The 27,904-nt window shown below is 41.6% G+C and overlaps 1 protein-coding gene across 1 annotated transcript in view; it reads right to left on the bottom strand.

Annotated features, from left to right (window-relative positions):
• The window catches only part of ulk4 (unc-51 like kinase 4), an 82,413-nt gene extending 56,961 nt beyond the window's left edge, over positions 1-25,452 (bottom strand). The window contains 8 exon segments of the mRNA XM_053433222.1: positions 1,452-1,535; positions 3,751-3,854; positions 12,421-12,501; positions 22,115-22,159; positions 22,570-22,913; positions 24,936-25,012; positions 25,105-25,215; positions 25,378-25,452. Of these exon segments, the coding sequence (XP_053289197.1) occupies positions 1,452-1,535; positions 3,751-3,854; positions 12,421-12,501; positions 22,115-22,159; positions 22,570-22,913; positions 24,936-25,012; positions 25,105-25,215; positions 25,378-25,452 (921 nt within the window).
• Positions 25,453-27,904: the final 2,452 nt, after the last annotated feature.

Here is a 27,904-nt window from a genome sequence, read left to right on the forward strand (position 1 = left end):
CTTTATGTAAAAGCTTTCTATGACATCCCATTGCAATATAAAGCATTCGACTGATGGTGATAAATGCCGGTGTAACTACAACCTGAGACCGACTTACAACATAGTTGCTCTGCATTCCTGAGATGTTGCAAGGGTATTTTTACACAAGGAATTATATCATGATAGCTCAGTAAGTCTCAACTGTTTTTGGAAGTATATTCAAAAAATGCCATGAATAAAATCCCCAACAGCTCTGTAATGATAATGCCAAAATATACTTGTGCATACACAGAAAAAAACTGCCAGTCAGAGGGAGACAGGGTTGAGAGAGGAAGGGGAGAGGAGGGTGAGAAAAAAATGGAAAGAGGGAGGCAGGGTGGGTCTGAGGATGAGTGTCTGGTCCCTAAGGCTGCGTGAGTGTGTGTGTGTGTGTGTGTGTGTGTGTGTGTGTGTGTGTGTGTGTGTGTGTGTGTGTGTGTGTGCGTGTGTGTGTTTCCATCAGTGCACTCTCACAGCTCAATAATGATAAATAAGTCAACCTCCTCTCTCCTCCCCTCAACCCCTCTCCCTGTCACATGCACCCCTGCTCTGTTCATCTACCCCCCACTACACTCCCAGTGGTAATGAAGCAACAGTAGGTACTAGCTGACAACTGTGCACACCAGTTTCATCTATATTCATTCTGCTATAGTGGGCCACCACAGTAAGACCCCCTCTACCCCAGAGAGACAAAACAACATCCATCCATCTCCTTCTCTCCCTCTACCTGTCCACTGCATCCATCACTCCCACCAAAATATTCCTTATTCAGCAGCAATGGCCAACCATGTGGGAACACTGCAAATAATGTAATCTAACATTCACTTATGTTTACATACGAGCACAGTGAAGAAAACTTAAAAAAGTAGAGCTAATTTTATGATTTCCAAACCAAAATAAAACCAGGTCAATCTCTAGTCATCAGTAGCATGATGTCAACATTAATACATTACCGTTTATTTTCTTTACACATTTAAGGAGAGAGCTTTAGTTTTCGTGACAATCTAATATTAGATTGGTAACATAAATAAATGGAAAAGAGATTAGTGAGAGAGACAAACAGAGAGCCAGCAAACAGGAAGAGCTACTGTACGTATTTACGATTGTGCTTCTGCTGCTACTGTATGTGTGTTTCTGCAGGGTCCTAATTGCTACTGGGGTCAGGCTGCTGAGCAGTAAAGGGCCGTGTTTGATCCAGGTAAGAGTGCGTGTGTGTGTGTGTGTGTGACTGCTCTGCATGCCCTTGACTTGCAGCTGGCAAACAACGCTTTAGGCCCACACAGCTGCCTCATCATTACTGTTCATAGGGATCCCCTGCCACACACTTTCACATACACATATTCGCAGGCGCACACAGCGAGAGAGACTTAGTCACAGCTACACAAGCACAGACACAAATACAGACACACGCAGACATACACAGAGACACTCACCCCTTCCCGCAGGCTCCTCATTAAGCCAGTGTAGGCAGCAGCGGGAACGAACCACAGTCCCTCTGGGGAGCCTCTCTTCTCTTCCTGATAGAGAGGCATAGGAGAGACAGGGTGAGAGGAGGGGGTATGTATGGGGGGGCCGGGGCAGTGGAGGAGTAGAGTAGGAGTGAGGGAGAGGCAGAGAGATCTAATGTGGAGGAGAGGAAAGAAGCAAGGAGTGAGGAAAAGGGCAAGAAAGGGCCAAGTTGGGGAAGGAAGATGGGAGCCAGGGGAGACATGACATCTTGATTATTTGGTTAGCATGTTTGTGTATGAACATGATTTCATGACCATTTAAATTCAGCACATTTTAGTTTCAAATTATTGATTTTACATGTTATATGTGAACATTAAACCTGATGTTTTCTTTAATGTCTCATGTTTGTTTACTAAAACATCTCTCTTTTAGTTTTGTGTTTGTTAAAAAAAGATTTTCACTATGGTAAAACTGTTTACATATTAGCAAATATATATGTTCAGTATCAATTAATCTCTCAGCTACTTTAACAAACAATCCATTCATTTTAAGACAATTGAAAATTGTGAAAAATATGTATCACAATTTCCTATGACTTAAGCAAAGTCTTTAATTGGCTTGTTTTGTCAAACCAACAGTTTAAAACCCAAAGATATTTAGGTTTCCAATTATATGAAACTAAGAAAACCAAAAGCAAATCTTCACATTTCATCGACTGGAACTCTGGAAAGTTTGGCATCTTTGCTTGATGAATGGTTTAAATGAACAAAACTGATTCTTCCAATAATCATCATGGTGAATGTGTTTTGTTTTTCCCAATATAATACACAATGCTCTATAAACCAGCACCCTCATTACGTTCCCCAAAAAATCGGATTATTTTTACTAATATTTTTGTCTTTTTATGAAAATAAAACTTGCTCTGTTCCATTGCTACTGCACAATGCTCTGGGCCACATCTAACCTTGAGGATAAAGAAGACAGCACTGGAGGCTAGAGCTAATCGTTGTCATTGACTTGTGCTGCAGAGCAAGAACATGTGATTTTACCAGGGGACTCTTTAAGGGCCATTCCAAATGATTCCAATAAAACTGTTTCTTCTCCTGACATTAAACAGCCAATGTGGCTCCACCAATCAGGATGATTTCACAGTCTGTATGAGGATATTAGCTACTAATACTGCAGACAGGACTTAAACTCCATCAGACATTTTTGCATTCAGTAAACGGTTTCAACAACATGGTGTAAATAACGGATCTGAGAATTTAATTTGCATGATCCTCAGTGATGTGAATTGTGGTCATATACTTGTTTTCACCTTGCCCTCTATGAGTTCTCTATTACCTCAATATTTCAACCTCAAAAGAATCAGTCCAAAGTCCCAAAAACTGGTATGTTTCATGTGTTTGTAAACAGTGTAAATGATATCCAACCCTAGAGAATGGAGGCAGCAGTTTACAGTAGATGATCACTGGCGCTGACCAATAACCCAGGCAATAGCAGACCTGCAAGTCCGACACGGGACTATAAACAAATAAAATACTGTACAGTACTTGTAGCAGAAGGCAAAGTAAGAATTTCACATACATGACTGTATATGACAAATAAAACACCTTGAACTTTGTACATGTGTTTGGAGATATTATTTTTCCCTTGCACCCCTTAAATCCACGACACTAAAAGCTCTTTGTCGAGACATCAATCGTGGTGTCCTCACTAACACCAAGAAAGCTCGTTACACAAGTCCTTAAATCACAGACAGGTACATCGTTTCTGATGACAGAGAATAGAATCCTATGGCCATCTATAAAGCACTAAATGGGTTTGGGCAAAAATATATTTTTTATTTACGTTATGAATCATCAAAATCCCTGGCATCACACCTCAGTGATCCCAGAAACAAAACTTAGCAATCTGAAGCAGCCTTTAGTATCTACGCTCATCACCAATGGAAAAGCTATCATCGCTCTTTAAATCAAGGCTTTAACACTACAGTTTACTTTAATTGTATACAGACAATGTCCCTGTGACATTACTGCAATCCTAAATCACCAATCTCAACAATGGTGACTGAAAACAATTTTGCTTATTGTTTGTGGCTTCTCAAGAAATGATGTGTGCAACCTCTTTTAATATTAAGGAATATATTGCTATTTTAAGAAATGTATCGTTATTTTATTGCTAAAGGACTTTGAATTGCCTTGGTTCTGAATGGTGCCTTGTGAAAAAACATCCCTTCCTTTAGATCAACTATCTCCAGCATCCCTGTCATGCAGAGCCTACCTGAGACATGATGAGGTAGAGAAACTCCCCAAGTGGTGGCAGCAGGAAATGCTTTACTTTACTGTTCTTAAGATTATCCCTCAACAGGTCAGATAATGCGGACACTGCTAAATGTAGTTTCTTTCTATTTTTCCTTTTTTTTTTTTTTTTTTTTTTCCTTCACAAAAATATAAAACACCACATCTCAAAATGTTCAGATTCAAGTGACACCAACATATTCCAGGATCCATAACATACATGGATTCCGTAACCCATGTCATGTTTCTACATCGTGTTGGTGTAAATCGTTCAGTTGTTGCAGACTGACTCGGCATTATCACCAATCTATGCACCTTAGAACCGCACAAAACTCTCTTACTGTATATGTTGTTGTTCAATATTGTTGTTTTTTATATTGTTGTTTTTAAATTGTTGTTTTTATATTGTTGTTTGTACCGTGCACCAACCACACCAAGGCAATTTCCTGTATGTGCAAATATACATGGCAATAAAAAGAATTCTGATTCTGATTCTGAATGTTGATGACAAATAAAGATTTTCAGCAGAGCACTTACTAAGTTTTCACTTCTGTCTTGCTCAAATTTAAAACAACCAAATCTAGGGAATGCCTATCGAGATTTTTTATGTTGGGCCAAATATTATTTTTCCAAATATCCAAATATCTATATCACTGTTGGTTAAGACAAAATATTGGTTCGGCTACAGCCTAAACATTTTTTTTGTAAACATTTACTCATAAGCAGGTTGTAATGGGAGGAAAGAGATGGGAAAAGTGGTATTATTGTGGAAGTATCGTTGTGTGAAGGGGTGTGAGTCAACATCTGCAGTGGTTCACAATATTTCTCAAGGGGTCTGAGAAAAGTCGGTCTCCACATCTAAACTGTTGGCCACATGTAAAACTCAGCCACAAAACACAGAATGTGTGGGAGAGCAGTAACGAGAAAGATATGAGGCTGGACAGAAGACACAACAGCCTCACTGAAAACCACTAAAATGCACATACACACACAAACTACGGGACATATCACATAACTAGGTACACAAATTCATGTAATCATAAGCAATTGTAATAAATGCGTGCACACACAAACACACACACGCACAGTTAAGGATATGCAGAGACAGCCTTGCTGGCTGGCTGCTTCTTGGCATTAGCATTACTGCCAGCCTCCCTCCTCTGTGATCTGATGCAAGTTGTGCCTCACTCCTCTGTCTCTTCCTTCTCTTTTACTTTTTCCATCTTACTGTTTTCTCTCTCCTCCATCTGTTTTTTTTTTCTCTACCTCTTGTCTTCTTTTTCCTGCTCTACTTTAAATTGCCCTCGATTTGTATCGCATAATATCCCTCACTCTCTTACCTACATCTCTATCTCTCACTCACTGTCATCGTCGCTCACCTTCTGTCTCTCTTACTCATTGTAAGGTGAGAGGTGGTAACAGTCTCTTTGTCTTCCTCTCTCTACAGATATTGCTCTTTCCCCAGAGAGTTACGCATTCCTTTTATTTTCGCCCTAACCGTTGTGTATCCTCACGCTGAGCCATCTATAAGCATGGTACTTATCAGTTTCTCACTAGAATCCTGAGTGGGTCTTTTTTATATACTCTGAAAATAGGGACAAAACGATTTACTTAGACATATTTATTAACAGACTATAAATTCACACCATGCTGTGTCAGTGGTCACCCAGTATGTTACCTGCGCACATGTTCTGGGAAAAAACTGCTCTTGGTCTCTGCCCTTTTCCTGTATGACTTCTCTGTGCCTGCTTTCCTGAGCTGAACCCACTAATAACGTAAATGGCTGACTGGGGAGTTTATATTCTGGGCTGTGTTTGAAACTGACCACACAGCTGCTCTGAGGCAGAAGGTGCTTAAAGGCATTGCTGTGGAACCAGCAAACATAAAACTCTCTCTCTCACAAAAACGCACGCACACGCACGCATACGCACACACACACACACTCACACACACACACTATATTCAAGAGAAAACATGCACATAATGCGCTTAATTAATTTGCATAAACAACTCACAGGTAGTGGTGCAGAAGATAAAAGGTTGTCCCAATATTACACACAGAAGTTTTGCATAAACACACACACATTATCGCAGACGATGCATATGGGCAGATGCCATGTGTGTACAAGTGGGACAGCCACACATAGTTAAAAAAAGAAAGAATAAAGAGAACAGGATGGGGGCTTGTTGGTCCTTTAGAGAGGAAACTGTGCATAACTTTAATAACTTCTACAAGGTTTGTTTCTGCAGAGGGGACAGAGGAGACTGGTGTGCCAAGCAGCGTTGCAGCACTGCAGTCAGAGGTAACCTTCTTATCTTCAAGCACACAGCTTTCCACCTCAATTTGCTCAAATTCATAAAGTTACATGTTAACTTTTTACAAAGATTTACTACCTAAATAATTGATTTTCTCAAAAATGTATTCATGTCTGAAGTGTCTTGAGGCAGATTTTACACCAGTTAAACAAAACTAAGATCTAATCTCAGATATGTTGGATTTTGGTTTAAACAGACTAAGAATGTCTTCAATAGATATCTCAGAACTCTTTTTTTCAGCTTGACCTTATATGTAAAGTGTAAGGTAGAATATTTAGATTTGCATCAATATCCATTCGTTATCTGATGATTATACATCAAGAGGTATTCACAAATGATTTGAATAGTGTTTCCTGGAGCCAGAGCCCTCTGACTGTTCCTATTGACTGCTGTGAACTATTAGAATGCATTAAGACCCAGCCTGCACACATAAGGCTTTACCAGCTAAGCTGCTGTATAAGCCACACAAAACTTTAACTTTATATATATGTATGTGATGATAAGTAAAGGGGAACATTTTATCTATTAATTTTATATATTTGATTTTGAAAGCACAGCTTCCCTAACTCACACAAAGAAAGCTGCAAGCTTGTGTTAGTAACATTAACTTAGACATTTTTCTCATTTTATTTTATAAAAGGGGAGAGAGACAGAGTGAGAGAAAGAGACGGACAGAAAGACTACAAAAAGGAAGGTGTGGGACAAACAGAAAGCATAGAGTATTAAGACAGACAGGTGTGTGTTTGTGTGTGTGCATGCGGGCGGGTGCACGTGCGTGTGTTGGGTGGAGTGGGGTGATTGAAGCATATAGCAGTTACTATGGTAACTAAGCCCAACCCTGTCACTCCAACCAGCAGGGCTGCAGCAGGAGAACCCCTGCTGAGACGAAACACACACACACACACACACACACACACACACACACACACACACACACACACACACACACACAGGAGTATATACTGTTTTATTGGTCATCTGTTAGCATCACTAGTACGCAAGAATAGCTCAAACACCAACAGGGAAACAAAACAACACAGACTACAAACCCAGGACCCCTGCTGAGCTTATGCGTGCGTGCACACACAAACACAGAGAGAAGCCCTGCTGAGTCTATAGATGGACACACGCATGGTAATAGACACAAACAGACACACAAAGATGCATGGGGACAAACGTACAGCCTTGTCTTTCTCTCAACAATTTGTCATCCTACGGTAGCTTGCGGGGAAGTAGGAGGGTAGCTGGGAAAAAAATGCTCTGCCATTTGTCTTTAACAACAGGCGCACTGAAAAAAAAAACGCTATGCCACAGTCAGCCATTTTGTAAATTGCCGTGACGACTTAGTAGCAGTAAAGTGTCAGAACAAGATAGAGGAAAAAGACAAACCAGGAAAGGGAGCATGTGGGATCAAAACTAATGTAGCCAGAAGGATTTCATTCAGAATGAAACGATGTGATCAAGATGGGGAAAAAAAGGAAAAGACGAAGCAGAAAGATGTGTTTTGGTCTGTTCAGGATGAAAGGATCAAATAAAAGAGAGAGTCTAAAGATCTCACCTCCATACTAAACTGCTTTTACGTTAAATTAGTTCAGCACCTCACTGTGTGAATGTATGTGTGCGTGTATCGAGAGGGGCTCAGTAAAGCATCTGACAAATCCTTAAAGTACTTCCTTTACTATTATTATGTGTATAACATTAATGTAGCTACATTCACCTAGTTTTTTAGATCAACCGAACTAAGACTAATGCAGTATTTACATCAGCCCTACAATGATATATACTGACCAGTGATTGTGTTATTTACTCTAACTTCACTGATCTTGGGTGGACATAAAAACAACAACCACAAACTACATCCTCAAAATGCAAGTGTCAAAACTAAAACAACTTAAAAAAAAATGAATATTGTAATCTTAAAACGAATATTTGCAGGATTCTTAAATTGATTAGTTTCAGCTAGATTGACCCTATTAAACAGATAAGTGTTCAGCCTTACTTACTTTAACTATAACAACATATATCCACAAATAATCTGTCAAATCAACACAAAGTTAAGAAACCTGAGCAAAACTTTAAAGTCTTGTAACTACCTAAGTTATTAGGACAAAAGTAATAACGGGATGACAGTCACTTTCAGAAGCCACATGAGCAATATATTGGCTTAACAGATATAGGCCTACATATCAGTATCGGCCTATATTATCCAGCAATATAAAAACTTTATTTACACAACGTGATGCAGAGAAAGATGCTTAAGGTCATTAAGAAATTATGTCAGTTTCTCCAGCAGAGCCCACTCTGACTCTCAGCCCTGTCTGCAGCTCCACGTCACAGCTGAGCCCTGACAAGGCGCTGCAGAATCAAGTGGTTTCCACTGTGTGAAACACTGGAGAGTTGACAAACAACAACCCCCTCATTGTTCACTTTCAATACAACTCTAACATATGTAAGATAGTTTGATGTTATGTCTTTGATTTGCCTTCGTGTCTGGGCGAAAGTAAGACGTGGTCTTTGGGGTTTTTATGGACACCTGCTGGTAGACACTAGTACTACAAAGTAAGAGTGGTCGAGAGATGCGTGTTCCCCTTGTGATCTTGTTTTAGGGAAGATTTCCACTTCATGTTGGATTTTCGTTCTTAGTGACATCTCTCCCGAGCAGAACGAAAGCAGCAACAACATCCAAACAAAGAATTACATCCTTAGAATTACCAAGAAAAAGAGGGGCACATCAACATTAACCAGGACTTAATATAGATAAAGCAACAATTATACAAACTGGTTGCAGTACTACACTCATTGATGTTGTGCTTTTTGTATGCTCTTATGCATGAATCCTGCCCGTAATGTACATAAGTTGGGTTCATGTTAGCATGTACTGCCACCCTATGGTGCAAACTGGTAGTGCAGATTTGAGTTCTCAAAAATATTAAGGTAAGGTTTGGAATTCCCCTGTTTAATTGAAAAAATATTGAATTTAAATGTTCCATTTAGATAATAAGAGCATGTGGGGTATTGTTTATATCCTGGTAAGTACGTCTACCTTAACACATACTAAGAGGGACTGCTTTTTAAGGGTTAACATTTGGTTTTGGGTTAAGACTGGAGTATTATGAGTTAGAGAGCGTGCATGCCTGCTTGCTTGCATGTGTGTGTTTTGCACCTCAGAAACAGTACTCTCCTCTCCAACAGCAAACTTTGTTTAAGTGTTCATTGACCATGATACAGTTAGGTGTTAAAAGCAGTCATTTGGAAACTCAGGGCAGCGGTGTGTCTCCCCCCGATGTTTAATACTTTACAGTTTTTTTTGATTGCATAAACACTAAATTCAAAAGTTTTACACAATTAACAAAACCTTACACTCAAGGAGCAGAACATGGGCCCAGATCTGCACCACTATAAGCACAATGTCAGCTTCACACTTTTTGCAAAACAATACACACAGTGATCTGCAAAACACTAAACACACTTGTATACAATAGACACAGAAGGATATCATGATGTCACTTCCTTGCAATTCCAAAGCACTGCCTGTCAAATGACTCCCCCTGTGAGCCAATTGGTAAAACACAACCATCAGGTGCACAATCACATGACTGCTTAATTGAAGACACACCAATCAGGTTTAAGCACTATAAAAATGCAGCAAGTGAGTTCACCTGGCTTCAACCAAAATGGAAGGAGGAAGAAGAGGAAGAAGACTGAGGGTGAGACGGGGAATCGAAGGAGAAGGAGAAGGAGAAGGAGAAGGAGAAGGAGAAGGAGAAGGAGAAAGAGAAGGAGGCGGAGGCCGTGCCAGAGGTAGAGGCCGAGGTGGAGGAAGAGGAAGACCTGAAGCAGGGGGAGAACGGGCTCAAAGAATAAGAAGACCAAATTTATCTAATGACATCCGAGCAACAGTAGTGGACCATGTGGTGAACCACGGATTGTCGCTGAGGGAGGCTGGATTAAGAGTTCAACCAAATCTCAGCAGATATACAGTGGCATCTGTCATTAGGACATTTCGACAAGAAAACAGGTAACAAAATCTGCCTTCAGTTACAGTTATCAGCTGCTTATTGTATGCACCATATCAGCACTTTTGATACCCCATCCTTTGATATTTTACATTAGGTAACATGTATTTTGTTCTATATAGGATTGAGGGTCGAGAACGACAAGGAGGAAGGGGGCCCATATTCACGCAAGATCAAGAGAGAGAGATAATAAACATGGTTTTGGCCAATAATGCTATAACGCTCAGAGAAATTCGTGCCAACATTATCGATGACCAGGCCATTTTCAATAATGTCAATCAGGTCTCTCAGTCAACACTGGCACGCATCCTGAAAAGACATCAGGTTGAAACTGAAACAACTTTATCGAGTGCCTGTTGAGCTGAATTCAAAGCGGGTCAAACAGCTGCGGCATGAGTGTTGAGGTATGTATTGTTCACTTTAGCACTGTGATGTTGCATACTGCATATGTAACCTTTTTACAGGTAAATGTAATGTATACCAGACCGATGCTGAACTACACAATCATGTCTTTCACTGTATTACAGAGAGTTTTACAGATGGATGCTGAGGAAATCCCACATGAATTCATTTACATAGATGAGGCAGGGTTCAACCTGACAAAAGTAAGAAGGAGAGGGAGAAATATCATTGGCCACAGGGCAATAATCAATGTCCAAGGGCAACGTGGGGGTAACATCACCCTTTGTGCTGCCATTACTCATAATGGGGTCCTCCTCCGTCATGCCAACATGGGCCCTTACAACACAACTCACATCCTCACATTTTTGGACCATTTGCACAACGTTACAGCACTAAACCAGATTCAATACATTGTCATCTGGGACAATGTGTCATTCCACCGCACTGCTCTGGTCCAGAACTGGTTTCAACTACATCCACAGTTGACTGTTCTATACCTTCCACCATACTCTCCGTTTTTTTACACTATTGAAGGCATGGCGGTGGATGATTTACGATCTCCGGCCCCAGACTCAGGTACCCCTCATTCAGGCCATGGAGGAGGCCTGTGATCAAATCGACGCAGCAAGCTGTGCAAGGATGGATTCGACATTCAAGACGGTTCTTCCCACGTTGTCTTGCCAATGAGGTTTGCGCCTGTGAAGTTGATACAATTCTCTGGCCTGATCCAGCTAGGCGAAGAGATAATGTCTAATATTTTCATTACTTTATTTTCAATTTGTTTCAGATCTTCTTTTTTTTTTTTGTAGTAGCATAAAGCTGGGACATGTTTTTTTTGTGATTCTCCATGTTGACTTATTTGGGTCTATCGAAAAAATAAATTATAATGTCATCAGTCTGCAACATTGGTCTTGAGTAGTGTTTGGTGAATTTATTGTCTATTTGCATTTTCTCTGTGTACTTTACTTACAGTACTCTAACCACTGGGAAGTAGAATTGCTAAAAGTGTTTTAGGTTAGCAACAGCAGTGTGTAACCGGTACAAACAGAATTAAGTCATATGAAACGTGTGTTTTCATATGGTAACAAAATATTGTTTTGATCAATTAGTGTATAGTTTTTACAAGAGTGTTTCCTTTTGCAAAGGATCTGAGGTGTTCTGCTTGTGTTTGGTGCTTTGAAGCACCGGGCCCTGTTTTCAAAATCGTGCTTAAGCAATCGTAAAAAACTGTAATGCCAAAACAATTTTGGCGTTTTGTCTCATTGCTTCTTTTTTTTTTAATTCAGTAGTTTTATCATAGTTTAATTCACTCGTATTTTGGATGTCTGAGCCTCATTAGTTTGCAGGTAATCTCTATCAACGAGATTTTACTATGGATCAGTATTAACCACTTTTACAAAATTCCTGTAAAGGTGCAACATTTTGCTCTGTGGTGTATATATAGAGAGGATGTAAACCTAGTATACTTGTACATCCCAATTAAGAGTCATAATTGCTGGGTCAACACTGACAGCTAAATGAGAGATAGTTTAGGGAAAAAGTAGAAAAATAAACAATGTGTAAATATCAATGACGTGGCACGAGAATATGGATATTAGATTAATTAGAGCTTTTACGAATGATCAAATTAGATCTTTGTAAAAACCTGCGTAAAATAATTGTATAGTTATCAACCTTTTTAAGGATGACTGGATATTATATCCCGTTAGAGTGGTAGTGGTTACATGTCTCTAAAAAGCAGTCGGAATCCAAAAAGTATTATTTCCTAAACTAAGTTTCACACTGCGAATAGCAAGGAATCCCACACTGCATGAATTGGAAATATATCTTGTTGAAACTATGCAAACTGTGATGCAAGAATATCTCTACAGCGACACTCACTAGATAGACAGTTTACCTACCAGGGTGAGTTAATCAGCCTCTTAGCATAACTTTGTGTCCAGCTACACAGCAGAGGTAACACAGCAGGTTGAGTTTGGAGCGAGCTGCTGTGGTAGAAAGTGGAGTATATCACAACAAATTCAAAGTGTTATATTAGACTTGGGAGTTTAAATATTGAGTCGTTTCAACTCAGATGTAATTCAACTACAAGGTAGTTATTCCTCAAAACGAGTTGGTGTTGAAAGAGGGAGTCAAATGTCAGATTCTCAAATCAACTCTACAGTGGGGATTTCACTACATAGCCAGTGCTACTCTCTATCTTTAAAAAGTCTATCTCTGGCTCTTTTGGGCGTGGCACTGGCAGTGACCATGAAGTTTGCCTTAATCGAAGCGGGAAACCAGCAAGATCAACTTTGAGGATTAGCGTTATTTGTAAGTAAAATGTCCAATTTAATTAAATGTTCGACCCAGGAGCCTAGATCCTGTATTTATTTCTGAAGGTCGCTAATGCTAAATTATCTAGCTGGTACAAGACAACTGCTGATAGCTGGCAGCAGGTGTGCTGTTTAGGCAACCCAACTAACTGTGCTGCTAACTAACCAGCAGGTAAGCTGTTACTTACCCAGCTCAACTCGTGTGATGCACTGTGTCTACATTAGCCGCTTTTATAGTTTGCTGTAGGTGCTTGTATCTTTAGCCGCACATCTTGGTATTGTTAGCTGCTACCATTAGCCGCAGGTGCTTGTATCATTAGCTGCACACTGCTTTAGTCAGTAAGTTACAGGTCCTTGTATCGGACTTAGCTATTGTGGCAATTTTACTGTATGGAAACAATACACGTTACTAGTTTGTGGGATGGCAGCACTCATTTTAAAAAGTTTAATTAGCTGAATGACTACTGCTAAAATGTAAATCCCACCAAGTGGCATAATGACATTTTTCTCTAGCACCAGACCTGTTATAAAGTTTTAGGAATATGATCTGTTCCTCTTCATTGGACATCAGGCTGGTCAAGGTGGGATAAGGTGAAGGTCAGAAATATGTTAAAGTGGCTGAGACTGAAGAAGGCTATGAAGACTTCAATACATTTCTTCAGAACGGTTTGGATTACCTCTTTACACAGCCCTGATTGTTTGAGTATGCTGATCTTAACTAATTAAGTTTCACCTACCATGTTGGTCAGTTTGAATTGTGTCACACTAGCAATTGTGGCACCTGGGAAACTTTAGTGGCTAAGATTACTTGCAAATTATTATTGTTTATTTTGTTTTGCTTTTGGTCACCATTATATTTCTGGTTAGTATTATTTAAAATACTTTGTCCCTTTTTTAAATGGAGGAAATATGTATCTGTCTGTATGTGTCTTTTTTTTGTTCCATGTAAAAGTGACAGATGAATCAGGGACAGAGGTGGATGCAGACGTCTTTGATGAGCTTTTACAAGTAGGGAACCTTACAATCATGGTGTCCACAGAACTGTCTACAGGTAAGACTTGTGGATTCAGAAGTACGGTAATGCTAAGAAGGTTTATTAAGAGCTTTTGTAGTTGGGAAGCTCTTGAACAGTAATTTTTTTATTCAACTGATTATTTATATTCATATACAGTATGTATTTCATTTCCCTGTCGTACACTTCATTGGAGTCACACATGTCAGACACCTCATCTGTGTCAGATGCTTCAACCTCAGCGGTGTCAGATTCATCAGATGCAACAATAATTCCTGAGAGAGACAGTGGAGTAAAAAGAAGCCACAGTGATCGGGAATCAGCCAGAGAGCTACAAAGACGTACACCAGGGGTCGGCAACCATAGGCACGCGTGCCATCATTGGCACGCGGAGCCATAATCATTGGCACGCAGTCGTTTTCCTATTAAAGAAATCTTCATAGGTTTCGCCGTCACGCCGCCTGTATTAACACCTCCCAGCCGCTAGGTGCCAGTATTGCACCATAGGCTGGACGCCAATCGCCATTAAATAAGAAGAAGAAGCCTCCCGCAGTTTCCCGCACGAATCTCTGCGAAGTGCGTAGTCAGGTGTAATGGCGATGGCATGTCCCGTGTCTAAAAAACTGAAGGCCCGGGCATTTCAGCCCTCATGGGAAGAAGACTATGGATTCGTTTTGAATAAGGACCGTGCTGTATGCACTTTATGTTTAGAAAACGTGGTTTGCTGAATGTCCAGCGTTAAGCGCCACTTTGAGACCAAGCACGAAAAAACTTTTAAAGACCCGGCAGACAAGGGAGAATCCATCAAGCGTGCTGTGTCCAGGTATGGGAAGCAGGCCAACTCTCTGAAAATATTTGCCACCGCCAAAAACCATGGGACCGAAGCAAGCTTTCGCATTGCTCACTGCATTGCGAAGCATGGAAAACAATTTACTGATGGTGAATATATAAAGGAGGCTTTCCTCTCCAGCTCAGAGGTTCTGTTTGAAGGACTACCAAACCAAGAGACAATCAAATCAAGAATCAGAGACATCCCCATATCAGCTCGAAGTGTTGAGCGACACATCGAAGAAATGGCAGAAAATGTCCGGGCGCAGCAAAGAGCTGGGTTAAAAGATGCCGTGGTGTTTAGTGTTGCACTTGATGAGAGCGTTGACGTGAACGATGTACCGCGCTTGGCAGTCATGGCAAAATACTGTGATTCGACTGTAAGAGAGGAACTCTGCTGCCTAAAGCCACTGTCCGAAACAACTAAAGGTGAGGACATAGCCAGGGTGTTTATGGAACATTTTGAGGAGCGAGGGATTGACATCGGCAAGATTTTTGCGATAACAACAGATGGCGTCCCGCCATGGTCGGGAAACAGAGAGGAGCAGTCAGACTAATTGAAGAAAAAGTCGGTCACCCCATCATGAAACTCCACTGCATTATACACCAAGAAAATCTCTGTGCAAAGATGTCAAAGTCAGATCTAAATGAGGTAATGGCTCGGTGGCAAAAATTTTTTAACTTTATAGTTAAGCGATCCTCACTGACGCACCGACAGTTCCAGTCGCTGCTCAAGGAAATGGACTGCGCGCACAGAGATATCCCTCTCCATTCCGCGATTCGCTGGCTAAGCTGCGGAAAAGTTTTGGAGCGGTTTGTTGGCTGCTTTGATGCCATCAAGGCCTTCCTGGCTGAGAAGGGCCAGGACTACCCAGAGCTTGAGGACGAGAAGTGGGTTGTGAAACTCATGTTTCTCACGGATATTACGGGACATCTCAACGAGCTCAATCTCCGGCTGCAAGGTGCAGGGCAAACTGTTTTGGACATGTTCGACACATGGACAGCTTTTGTCGGCAAGTTAGCAATATTTGCAAGTGACGTTAATAACTCCACTTTCCGCTACTTCAGACACGTAAGGGAGTTGTCATCGCAGCGCAGCATCGATACCGCTGAAATATGCAAATGCATGAGCGAGCTCAGGCTGGAGTTCACAACACGGTTTGGGGACTTTCAGAAGTATGGACCTATTTTTTCTTTCTTGATCAAGCCTGAAAACTTTCATGGACAGGAATTTGATTTATCTCTGATAGACTGGTTGGATACACAGGGCATGGAAATGCAGCTGATTGAGCTGAGGAGTTCAACACTGTGGGTGACTAAGTTTGCAGAGCTACGGAAACAGCTGGAAACCACAGCAGCGCAAGATCACGGAACCTTCATGTTCACCTGCTGGACATCTTTACCGGAGAAGTTCAACTGTCTCCGGAACGTTGCACTGGCTTTACTGACAGTCTTCGGGTCAACGTATCTGTGTGAGCAGATATTCTCACACATGAAGAGTGTGCTCAGCCCCTCCCGCAGTCGTTTGACCACGGACCACTCCGAAGCATGTGTGCAACTTAAAGTCACTAACTACATCCCCCAGATAATGGAGCTCAGCAAAGGAAAGCAAGGTCAGGGCTCACACTGATTGATAGGCATTATTGTATTTGTTGCAGGGCCTACACTTGTTTGCATATGTTTCTGTTGTGCCCCTCTTTTTCTCTGAATCAGCTGTTGATTTGTTCAGGAGGTCACATTCTTGTATAGCCCTTTTACTGTTATTTATGTTTGATCTGCTTTTGTCCACTTTGGACAATTCCAATGCAATACTTGTTGCCATAGTGTTTTGAAATGGTGTCAGTGCAATCTGTTATGGGCTGGGGAAATTCTCAATTCTCATGAGTGTGGTTGGTGGGGTTAATGACAAACCTATTGTCCTAATGAGAGAGATTATTTAAAGTGTTGATATATATATAGCCAATATGCATAGAAAAAAATGTCATGTCTGTTTGATATATGAATGTTGTTCAATAATAAAACCTAATGTTAAAAATAATGTTGATATGGCACACTAATTGACAAAAAAAATGTCACATTGGCACTTGCTGTGAAAAAGGTTGCTGACCCCTGACGTACACCTATGTCATGAATCAAACGTGTTATTAATCCTCAAACACAAATATATTCTGCAGAGGATCTTTGATTTTGTTGCAGGAAAGCCTAACATGATGACCTCCTTTGTGATTCCCTTATATCTTATAGATGGTCAGAGATGTTCTCCATTCCAAGCCAGGGGGAGAATTTTTTTTGTTGTGAGATATCTGAGGGTAGGCATTCTTTTTTAATGCAATTTTTATAACACTGACACCACTTTAATTTGATTGCTTTCTCATAGTGCTCTATATCTCTACGTTTTTGCAGATTGGAACCAGTGTTGAGACCTTCCTTGCACGTTTGGGACCAGGACAGCACTTCCTGCTGTGCGTTGGTGAACAGAAGAATAACATCCAACGGTTCTATGTCATCGTTGACCAGAAGGCCCGAGCGGTCCGAGCGGTCGTTTGTTATTGGACTTCTGTGCTAGTCATGGATTATCCATAACAAACACCATGTTCGAACATAAGGGTGCTCATAAGTGTACCTGGTACCAGAGTACCCTAGGCCGAAGATCAATGATCGATTTTGTGATCGTGTCATCTGATCTGAGGCCGCATGTTTTGGACACTCGGGTAAAGAGAGGGGCGGAACTGTCAACCGACCACCATCTGGTTGTGAGTTGGATCAGGGAATGGGGGAAATTTCCGGATAGACCTGGTAAGCCCAAACGAGTAGTGTGGGTGAACTGGGAACGTCTGGAGGAGGCCCCCGTCCTAGGTATCTTCAACTCACACCTCCGGCGGAGTTTTTCTGGCATTCCTGTGGAGGTTGGGGACATTGAGCCGGAGTGGGCGGTGTTCAAAGCCTCCATTGCTGAAGCTGCGGCGGCTAGCTGTGGCCTCAGGGTCTTAGGCTCCTCAAGGGGCGGTAACCCTCGGACACCGTGGTGGACACCGGTGGTCAGGGAAGCCGTCCGATTGAAGAAGGAGGCCTTCCGGGATATGATATCCTGGAGGACTCCTGACTCGGTTGCAGGGTACCGACAGGCCCGAAGGGCTGCAGCTTCTGCCGTGTCGGAGGCTAAGCAGCGGGTGTGGGAGAAGTTCGGAGAGGCCATGGAGAAGGACTTTCGGTCGGCACCAAAGTGTTTCTGGAAGACTATCCGGCACCTCAGGAGGGGGAAACGGGGAACCATCCAAGCTGTGTACAGTAAGGATGGGACTCTGTTGACCTCAACTGAGGAGGTCGTCGGACGTTGGAAGGAACATTTTGAGGAACTCCTGAATCCGAATAACACGCCCTCTATGTTGGAGGCAGAGCTCGAGGTTGATGGTGTTTCGTCGTCAATTTCCCTGGTGGAGGTCACTGAGGTAGTCAAACATCTCCGCAGTGGCAAAGCCCCAGGGATTGATGAGATCCAGCCAGAAATGCTAAAGGCTCTGGGTGTTGAGGGGCTGTCATGGTTGACACGCCTATTCAACATCGCGTGGGAGTCTGGTACAGTGCCAAAGGAGTGGCAAACCGGGGTGGTGGTTCCCCTGTTCAAAAAGGGGGACCAGAGAGTGTGTGCCAATTACAGGGGTATCACACTTCTCAGCCTCCCTGGTAAAGTCTACTCCAAGGTGCTGGAAAGGAATCGATCCGAGGAGCCGATCGTCGAACCTCAGATTGAAGAGGAACAATGCGGTTTTCGCCCCGGACGTGGAACTACGGACCAGCTCTTCACTCTCGCAAGGATCCTGGAGGGGGCCTGGGAGTATGCCCATCCGGTCTACATGTGTTTTGTGGATCTGGAGAAGGCGTATGACCGGGTCCCCCGGGAGAAACTGTGGGAGGTGCTGCGGGAGTATGGGGTAAGGGGGTCTATCCTCAGGGCCATCCAATCCCTGTACTCCCAAAGCGAGAGCTGTGTTCGCGTCCTCGGCAGCCAGTCAGTTTCGTTCTCAGTGGGAGCTGGTCTCCGCCAGGGCTGCGCCTTGTCACCAATCTTGTTTGTGATACATGGACAGGATATCGAGGCGTAGTCGTGGTGGGGAGGGGTTGTAGTTCAGTGGTCTGAGGATCTCGTCACTGCTTTTTGCAGATGACGTGGTCCTCATTGGATCATCGGCCTGTGACCTTCAGCACTCACTGGATCGGCTGGCGGCCGAGTGTGAAGCGGCTGGGATGAGGATCAGCACCGCTAAATCTGAGGCCATGACTCTTAGCAGGAAACCGATGGATTGCTTACTCCGGGTAGGAAATGAGTCCTTAGCCCAAGTGAAGGAGTTCAAGTACCTCGGGGACTTGTTCGCGAGTGAGGGTACTATGGAGCGTGAGATTGGCCGGAGAATCGGAGCAGCGGGGGCGGTATTGCGTTCGCTTTACCGCACCGTTGTAACGAAAAGAGAGCTGAGCCGCAAGGCAAAGCTCTCGATCTACCGGTCGATCTTCGTTCCTATCCTCACCTATGGTCATGAGGGCTGGGTGATGACCGAAAGGACGAGATCGCGGGTACAAGCGGCCGAGATGAGTTTTCTCAGAAGGGTGGCTGGCGTCTCCCTTAGGGATAGGGTGAGAAGCTCAGCCATCCGTGAGGAACTCGGATTAGAGCCGCTGCTCCTTTACTTAGAAAGGAGTCAGCTGAGGTGGTTCGGGCATCTGGTAAGGATGCCCACTGGGCGCCTCCCTTGGGAGGTGTTTCAGGCACGTCCAGTGGGGAGGAGACCTCGGGGAAGACCCAGGACTAGGTGGAGAGATTATATCTCAACACTGGCCTGGGAACGCCTCGGGATCCCCCCGTCAGAGTTGGTCAATGTGGCCCGGGAAAGGGAAGTCTGGGGCCCCCTGCTTGAGCTGCTCCCCCCGCGACCCGACCCCGGATAAGCGGACGAAAATGAGATGATGAGATGAGGTTCTATGTCATCGTTGACCAGAAGGCCATCCTTTTGCAAGGCCCAGACATCCCTGGCCGCCTTCAATGAACTCTTCAAAGCACACTTCATCTTCAATTTTAATTACCATCAATCCCTCAACAGCTTCTACATGTTCATCCAAACCACGGTGTTCAACATAGATGTGCATTTTAGACTTTAACAACCTTAATTCAAACTTTTAATGTCAACTTTATTCTTAGAGTAATTCAATCTACAATAAATTTCAGTTTGATTGGTGGAGTTACTATTGTACAATCAAAATTTAAGCTAACGAGTTAAATTCATTTCCATTAGATGTGTAATTAATTACAAATGTAAATTTAACATTTTAAACTGTTTGAGTTCCAACCTTTCCAACAAGTCCAAGTAAATTGGAACTGCTGAGATCCAGAACTGTCCCAGTCTTACCGCATAATCTGTTTTTATACCATCACGCATCACAAATTGTGGTGTTGTATTCACATAGCATGTGCACCGTCACTTTAGCTGCCGAACTGCCGAATCTGTCTGACAATAACACACAAAGCTTCTTAGATTCAGAACTATCAGAAAATGTAAATTGTTACACAACCTTATCCAACATGTCATTCTCAACATAACATGGTACAATTGACCAACTGACGGGCAGGTGGGGAGAAAATAAAGAAACAGAGAAAATAAATTAGAGAGATATAGGGTTTGTGACAATCCCAGTGAAAGTAAGATCTCTTCTGTGATTTTAAACTGTCCCAGATTCAACATCACCAGCTAACCAGCTACACAAACGATGTGTATGTACTGCAGGATCCAAAACGTGCACATTTCACATTAAACACTGGGCAAGACGCTACCCTTCAAGTCCTATTCCACTGCTAAACTTCTGCTTTTTGTCAAGGCTGGTGGCTGCTACAGTGGTTTTTTGTCACTCAAGCATTAAACTATTGACAGTTACAGCGTTAGATTGCAGAAGTTGAAATGTATTTACTGAAGCAGTTTATTTTTAAAGGACCTGACCCTTGCAGAGGGATCCTTTCTAAGTTCCATGAAAATGTTTTGAATGGTTTCAAAAGTGTGCCTCACTTCTTTCGGTACTGAAGGTTTAGAGAGTAGATCAGCCCAAAGAGGTAATAACCTGAAAGACGATGTTTTCCTCGATTAAAAAACAGTGACGTTCATGACAGTGTCATCAACCTCCGCCAACACAGTGGGGACACCCCCGACGAGGCCCTTTTTTTGCTCCTCATCTGGGACAGTTGGCTTGCAATAACAGACAGGAAATGACAAACACATATTTAGAAGATCAAACTGAAAAAAGAATTTGTGATTGAATTAGTTTGGATGATAATAAGCCATTTCTTACAAGAATAAAACAAATGTTTAACTTAAAATAAATTGATATTCTTGACATATTGACATTTTCATCTTACAACCAAAAATGAAGACACCCGTTTATAAAGTATAAGCTCTGAAAATCATTGCTCTAGAAAGAACAGGGGAATGGATGGTAAAGGTTGAAGTCAATCTTAAGAACAGGATTATAAAAATCTTGTAAATATATCATTTGTAAAAATAACTACTCACAAGACAAGTCCTGAACAGCTTCTCGGGACTGTCACGGAGATACAAGGGATGGCCCTTCAAGGCTGCAGTTTGTCTGTGTGTCATCAAGTCAGATGTCTGAAATATACATGGTTGGGTGAAACATTACACCATTATGTAACTAACACAACAAAAGCTAGGAGCAAGCATTAAAACATGTTCAGTTATGTTATAGGGTTCAATAAAATATGTTAAAGCTGCATTACCTCAACAAACAAACATTTAATATATTACGGCCTAGTAAAGTTGCTAATTCTCTCATTCAGCAAATACCTGCTGAATGCAAGTAAAATGTACAAATTTTAAGTACGCTTGGTCTTCAAAAACTTAATATAAATCAGGGCATAAATAACCAATGGCCCAGTGCCAGCCAAATAATATCAAAATGATAAAAAGTAAAGAACTACTGTAAATATGCTCTAATTTTATAAGATTTATTCCCTGCGTCATCATGTGTAAGACAGAGAAAGAGGTCTGAGTGTGTTAATTGGGAGTCAATCCCTATTCCTTAACTGACCAATTGCACTGTGCTTATCTCTGTATATAAACATACTTAATCACATTAGGAAAAGTATTTGTTAATGTTGAACGTGAATAAATGTGGCGACGCCGGCGAGGTAGTTCTGGCAGGCAACTCAGGCTTCGCCAATCATGTGACATACCTCACTCTCCACAACCATCTATATTACACACCCACCTCATCAGGTGGCCTATTTAACCTGTCTCTGGCTGCGGGGAGCCCCACATTAGGTGCCAGTGTGGCACTAGACCATGCCACGGGGCTCCCCCGCTCACAGCCAGAGGCGGTATTGTTGCTTTTCATTCACACCACACACATGTGATCAAACATAACTTAACTGAGGATCAATCGGCTAACAGCTCTAACCTGTGCTGATTGATCCTCTGGTACAGGTGAAGGAGCTCTCCCAGCCTGCATGTGAAAGCCATACAGGAGAAATTATTGCACATTTTAATCAGAAACTCAATTCGCACAACAGGAACTAGTGTAAAAAGTGCAGATGTTTGCAAAAGCGAGGGAAACAATAGGACAGAACCAAAATTCTCTGGTCTATAAAACCTTATAACTATAGTCTTGTTCATACACACAGTTCAAACAGAGGAGGTGGCAAAGAAAAGAAAACCTTACTAAAGATTCTTTCTTAATATAAATTTGCTGATCCTGCCTGGGCATAGAGTTACACATTCTGAATGCTGCCGCTGTGAAACACTCTTGGTCAGGGGTATTATGATAGTGGTTGCTTCCATAAATAATGTCCAATCAGCCCTTTTCACACATGTAAATAAAGTCCAACAAAACACAGACATCAGCAGAGGATTTACCTTGTGTTAACGACTTATTGGGCTCCAGTTTGTGGCATCTCTGCTGGGAACCAGTTAGCTTGGGGTCATCTTGAGCCTTGGCCTGTCCATCCTCTCGGCTCTCCTTTCCCATCTTTCGATTCAAACCCTGGCTGTTCCTTAAGGCTACACAGATAGTGTGTCTGACAACTTGTTGATCATCAGTTCTGTCGGATCTGTCAGTTGTTGCAGGAGTTGTCTGTGATGAAATTAGTTTCTGACAAGTGCTATGGGCAGGTTGAGTGACGGCTGACTGGCTGTTGGGACTCTCATCTACTTGTGCTGGAGTTAAAGGATCTGGAATCCAAGCCTGTCTGTGGAGGTAACTGAAAAAAAACACAAACAATTCATCGTAAGGAAACATAAATTCAGCTGTTTAAACTTGATTGTAATTGATGATAAAATGAAGGCTGAACTCTTCCCGCAGAAATCATTGCATGTGTATATGTTTTTTTTAATATTTCTAATACATATTAAGTCATCAAAACGTTGATGTGTAGAGAAAGGGTATTTTAGCTTTTAGTAGCCCACCTCTAAATGGATTATTCCTGTGATGCTAGGAGACATGGGAGCCTATGATGGATCGCACACAGGAGAGTGTAAAACAGTCTTCAGGGGACACAGCAGTGATCTCCATTAAAATGACTGTAACTGGAAATCGTGATGAACATTAAACGTTACAGTTTGAAGGCTCTTTGATTTCCGGGGATAATTTGTCTCACAGTATCTTATATTCCTCACAGTTTAACCTAAAATCTATGATGGGCAAAGAATAATATCAGTATAGATAAATAAACGAATAAATAGATACAAAATAATACATACATAAATAAATGTCGAAAAAACAATTAAATACAGAAAGAAATAAATAAAAGATACTGTTTGCAATTAAAAGGGCTATTCTGTGTTTCTACATTTATTCATTTATTTATTCTTATGTGTTTTTTGTCCTTCATAAAATGCAATCCCCATCCACACATAAACACAAACACGCACACGTTTGTGCAGCAACCCTTCTTGGGACTTTTACTAAATTCCATTCATTGTGAACAACCAAACCCAAAGCACACACACACACACACACTCACACAAAGCACCACGGTAGAATGACGTCATTCATTGAATGGGACCGGTAGTGTGGGACACAAGCCCCCCGTGACCCTCCAGTGTGGATGTGATGCACCGTCTGTAATAGCTCTCATATCAGACTCCTCGTGTTCAAGTTCATTACAGTGAATCATTTTATATAATCCAGGCACAGCCACAAAATGTTTCCTCGAGATCCTTTAAGTCCTCTTTCTGGCCAAAGCCATTCATCGGTCAATGTTTGCCATGAGCACTTACAGAAGTTGTTAATCAAGATAAACCTGTACGATGAAGTTTTTATAATCATAGCGAGATGCCTGCACACTAAAGTGACGAAATATATTAAACTAAAAAGCTAAAATAAATAAAACTGTTTTCAAAATCCCATAAGACGTCGTTGGTGTCTTAAGTCTTAGTTTGTGCATGAAGATGAAAAAATCAGTGAACAACGATAAACAGTGAAAATGCGTGCAATGCAAAGTTAAAAACTTCCCACCAGTAAAGTTCTTTGTAAATCTAGGACTACCATTTCCTCTGAAAATATTTCAATCTACAAAATAAAAGCAAGAGATAAATTCAAGACTACTGAATCTATAAAGTTTACTGAATCTATAGAGCTGACTGAATCTATAGAGGTGACTGAATCTATAGAGTTGACAGAATCTATAGAGCTGACTGAATCTATAGAATTTACTGAATCTGTAGAGAAGACTGATTCTATAGAGTTTGTTGAATCTACAGAGTTTACTGAATTTATGGAGCTTACTGAATCTATAGAGCAGACTAATTCTATAGTTTTTTCTTGGATATATAGAATTTGTTGAATCTACTTTTCTGAATCTATGGAGCTTACTGAATCTATAGAGCTTGCTGAATCTATATAGAGTTGACTGAATCTATAGAGCTGACTGAATCTATATAGAGTTTACTGAATCTATAGAGCTGACTGAATCCATATAGAGTTTACTGAATCTATAGAGCTGACTGAATCTACAGAGTTTACTGCATCGATAGAGCTGACTGAATCTATATAGAGTTTTCTGAATCTATTGTATTTACTGAATCTATAGAGCTGATTGAATATGACACTGAGTCCACATGTCTTACTTTGATTATTTATAATTATTCGGGGTATGTGTTAGGGTTAATCATGCTGTTTACATGGCACTGTCTTCGGGCCTATTGTCTCAATCGGGTTGATATCAGAATATTGTGTCCGTGTAAACGTAAAAATGCTCATAATCAGTTTATTTTGAAAGTACCTCCACCGGATGTGGCTCCAAGTTTCCTGTACCTTGACTCGGCTCTGCCGCTTTGTTTGCATCCAGCGTTTCTCAAGCTGGTTTCACATGGAGGCGAAGTGAGAGTCAGAGAAGTTTAGTTCCACGGATCCTCGGGGCTGACGGACTGAATCACAGCCGCTGCTCTCACCTCCTCACTCGGCCACTGTGGCAACTCAGAGCAGGTTGATTTCACAGCTCCACATCCGGTTGGCATCGTATAGTTTCTGCTCACGTTGCGAGTGAAGTGAGGCGCGAGGAGCTGAACAGAGGAATCGGCAATAATTCGGTCTCCTGAGGTGAGTGGGATCTCTACAGAGCATGTGGACTCGGTCGTTTCCAAGTTTCATAGTCCTGATGTGGAGATGATCAAACTGGAGCAGGTGCGAGAGAGAGAGAGAGAGTCACTCTAGGGGTGTCTCACTCTTTCTGTTACTTCACACTGGAACTTCATACATCGGATGTTTTCATGTGATCTCTGGATGTAGGCCACATTCATTTGGTTTTTGCGGTCTCAGGTCAGCGGCACCATGTGGGCTCCTGGTTTCTGTTCTCCGATCTGTTACTTCTGTTTTTCTTTGTCTCACTCACAAGTGAAAATGTTGTGTGGGCTTCCCTGTAATACGACTGATGCCTAATCCTGTCACAGTAGATCTGCCTCCCCTCATTAAGAGTCTCTCTCAGTCGGATCTCACAGACTTTGTCCATTAATGCCCAGTGACATGAGCCGAGTATTAGTCACCTGGTTAGTTAAACAAATAAATAATATATATATATATATATATATGAATAAAGTTTGAGTTCATGAAAGTTTTTTTTGTGAACCAATTAATTTGGCTATGTTTCCATCTGACATCGTAGAGAAAAGTTCAACAAATAAGTCATGCTGTATAAATATGCCTGTAGTATGATAAACTAGCACTCTGCACATCGTAGTGGTTTTACATATATTGGTTACATGTAGTACATGAAGTGCACAAACTTTAAAAGTACAGTAATGATAATAACGTTATTTATATAGAACCCTTCAAAACAGTCACTTCACAGTGTTTCACAAAGAGGCAAGGCATCTTTATTTGTGTAGCACATTTCAACAACAAGGCAGTTCAAAGTGCTTTACATGCAGTATCTAAGGCATCTCGACAAAAAGTCTTATATGCTAGATTGAAAGCATCAGTGCATTGTAAGAGATTAGTAATGATTGGAGTTGATAAGACTTTGTGGCAATTGGGAAGATCTTCAGCATTGACTTAGCAGAACTGAGATCTGCAGCAGACCTGCGGTTCTCTGGGAGTTTGCTCCACACGGATGGAGCACAGAAACTGAGCGGTGCTTTTCCATGTTTCGTTTTATCTCTGGGGACAGAAGGCAGACCTGTTCCTAAAATCTGAGGGTTCTGGATGTTTCATAACGTAGCAGTAGAACAGAAATGTGTTTGGTCCCAGACAGGGAGCCAGTGTAAAGATCTGAGAACTGGTGTGATGTGATCCACTTTCTTGGTGTTTGTGAGGATTCGAGCAGCAGCATTTTAAGATTTAGAATTTTCCGAGAGACCTGTAAACACACCATTACAATATAAGTCGGCTAAAGATAAATGCATGAATATTTTTTTTTCCAATCCTGCTCAGACATAAGTCCATTTATCCTCGACATGTTAATGTGGCTGTTTAAGTTGTGGTCTGAGTCTATGACTACACCAACATCAATGGCTTGGTTTGTGCTTTTTAACTTTACTAAGTAAAGCTGTATGCTGTCTTTTAATTGTTCCTCCCTATCTCTCTTTGTATAACTGGAGAAAAGTCTGACTCATCCAATTGTTGATTTATTCTATGCACTTAGTCAATGCTTGAATCGGATTATAGTCCCCTGGTGGTATGGTTATGTAAATGTGTGTGAGATAGTGGGAGCATTTAGATGTTGAAGAGGAACAAATAAAAACAAGAATGTAAAACATCAGAGACCAGATACAAATTAAGACATTTCTGCAAATTATATAATGATTTAAAATCAAAGACAGCAGATATGCAGAATGGCAAAAGAAAATGATAAAAGAAACATCACTCTTAGTAAAAGTATGCTTTTGGAGAAGATTTTAAAACCGTGAAGTTTCAAGTCTGAGCTCCTAAGATAAACTGTTGAGGATTTAGAGACTTGCATTGAATCTGAACAGTGCAGGAGGGTTCCTCAGCCAGTTCTGAGACACTAAATAAGGCTTCAGTTGGTTTTGCCAACTAACTGCACATGATCTGAGGGAGGCCTGCGTACTGTCTCACTACGCACACACACGCACACACGCACACAGCGAGCCTCGAGGTGTTAACACACAGAGACTTCTGACAACGTTCCCACAACCAAGCAAACAGATAGCTCATATTTCGGACAGAGACACTGACAGATGGGCCGTGGTGCGTTTGTACTTATCTGACCTCTGTCTCGACGCACACACACACAGACACACAGTTGTAGCACATGGTAAATAAGTTATCTTGGCCGGACCTGGGATTTCACAGTGTATTTTTAACTGCATCTCTCCCCTTTCAAATAAAACAAACATCAATTAGTTTATTATGGTTTCACATTCAACTATATTGCACCGTACTCACAGGTTCCTGCTTCAATTCATTTATTCTGAAATTAGTCAATATAGGCTGAACGAGAGCCTTAGATCTGCCATCACTGTAACACAGCACATGTGAGTGTTAAGTGTTCACACATTTGAGCCTCTCTCTTTTGATGTGTTGTCTTTGAGCTTCTGTGAAGTCAGCAAGTTCGCATTCTAAACTTTAGTGTTCTAACAGTTATCAACCTTTGTCTGTGCCCTTGGATTTCATGGACTGGTCCCAGTGAAATCCGCAAAAAGTCCTTTAATTGGATCTTTAAGAAAGTGTGTGAACATTGACAGTGGTAGACATTTCTGTGAAAGGATAGAAAAGATCAAAGGTTGCTTTTAT

Source organism: Pleuronectes platessa, chromosome 10 (assembly GCF_947347685.1).
Source record: "Pleuronectes platessa chromosome 10, fPlePla1.1, whole genome shotgun sequence".
In the NCBI taxonomy this organism is placed as follows: Eukaryota; Metazoa; Chordata; class Actinopteri; order Pleuronectiformes; family Pleuronectidae; genus Pleuronectes; species Pleuronectes platessa.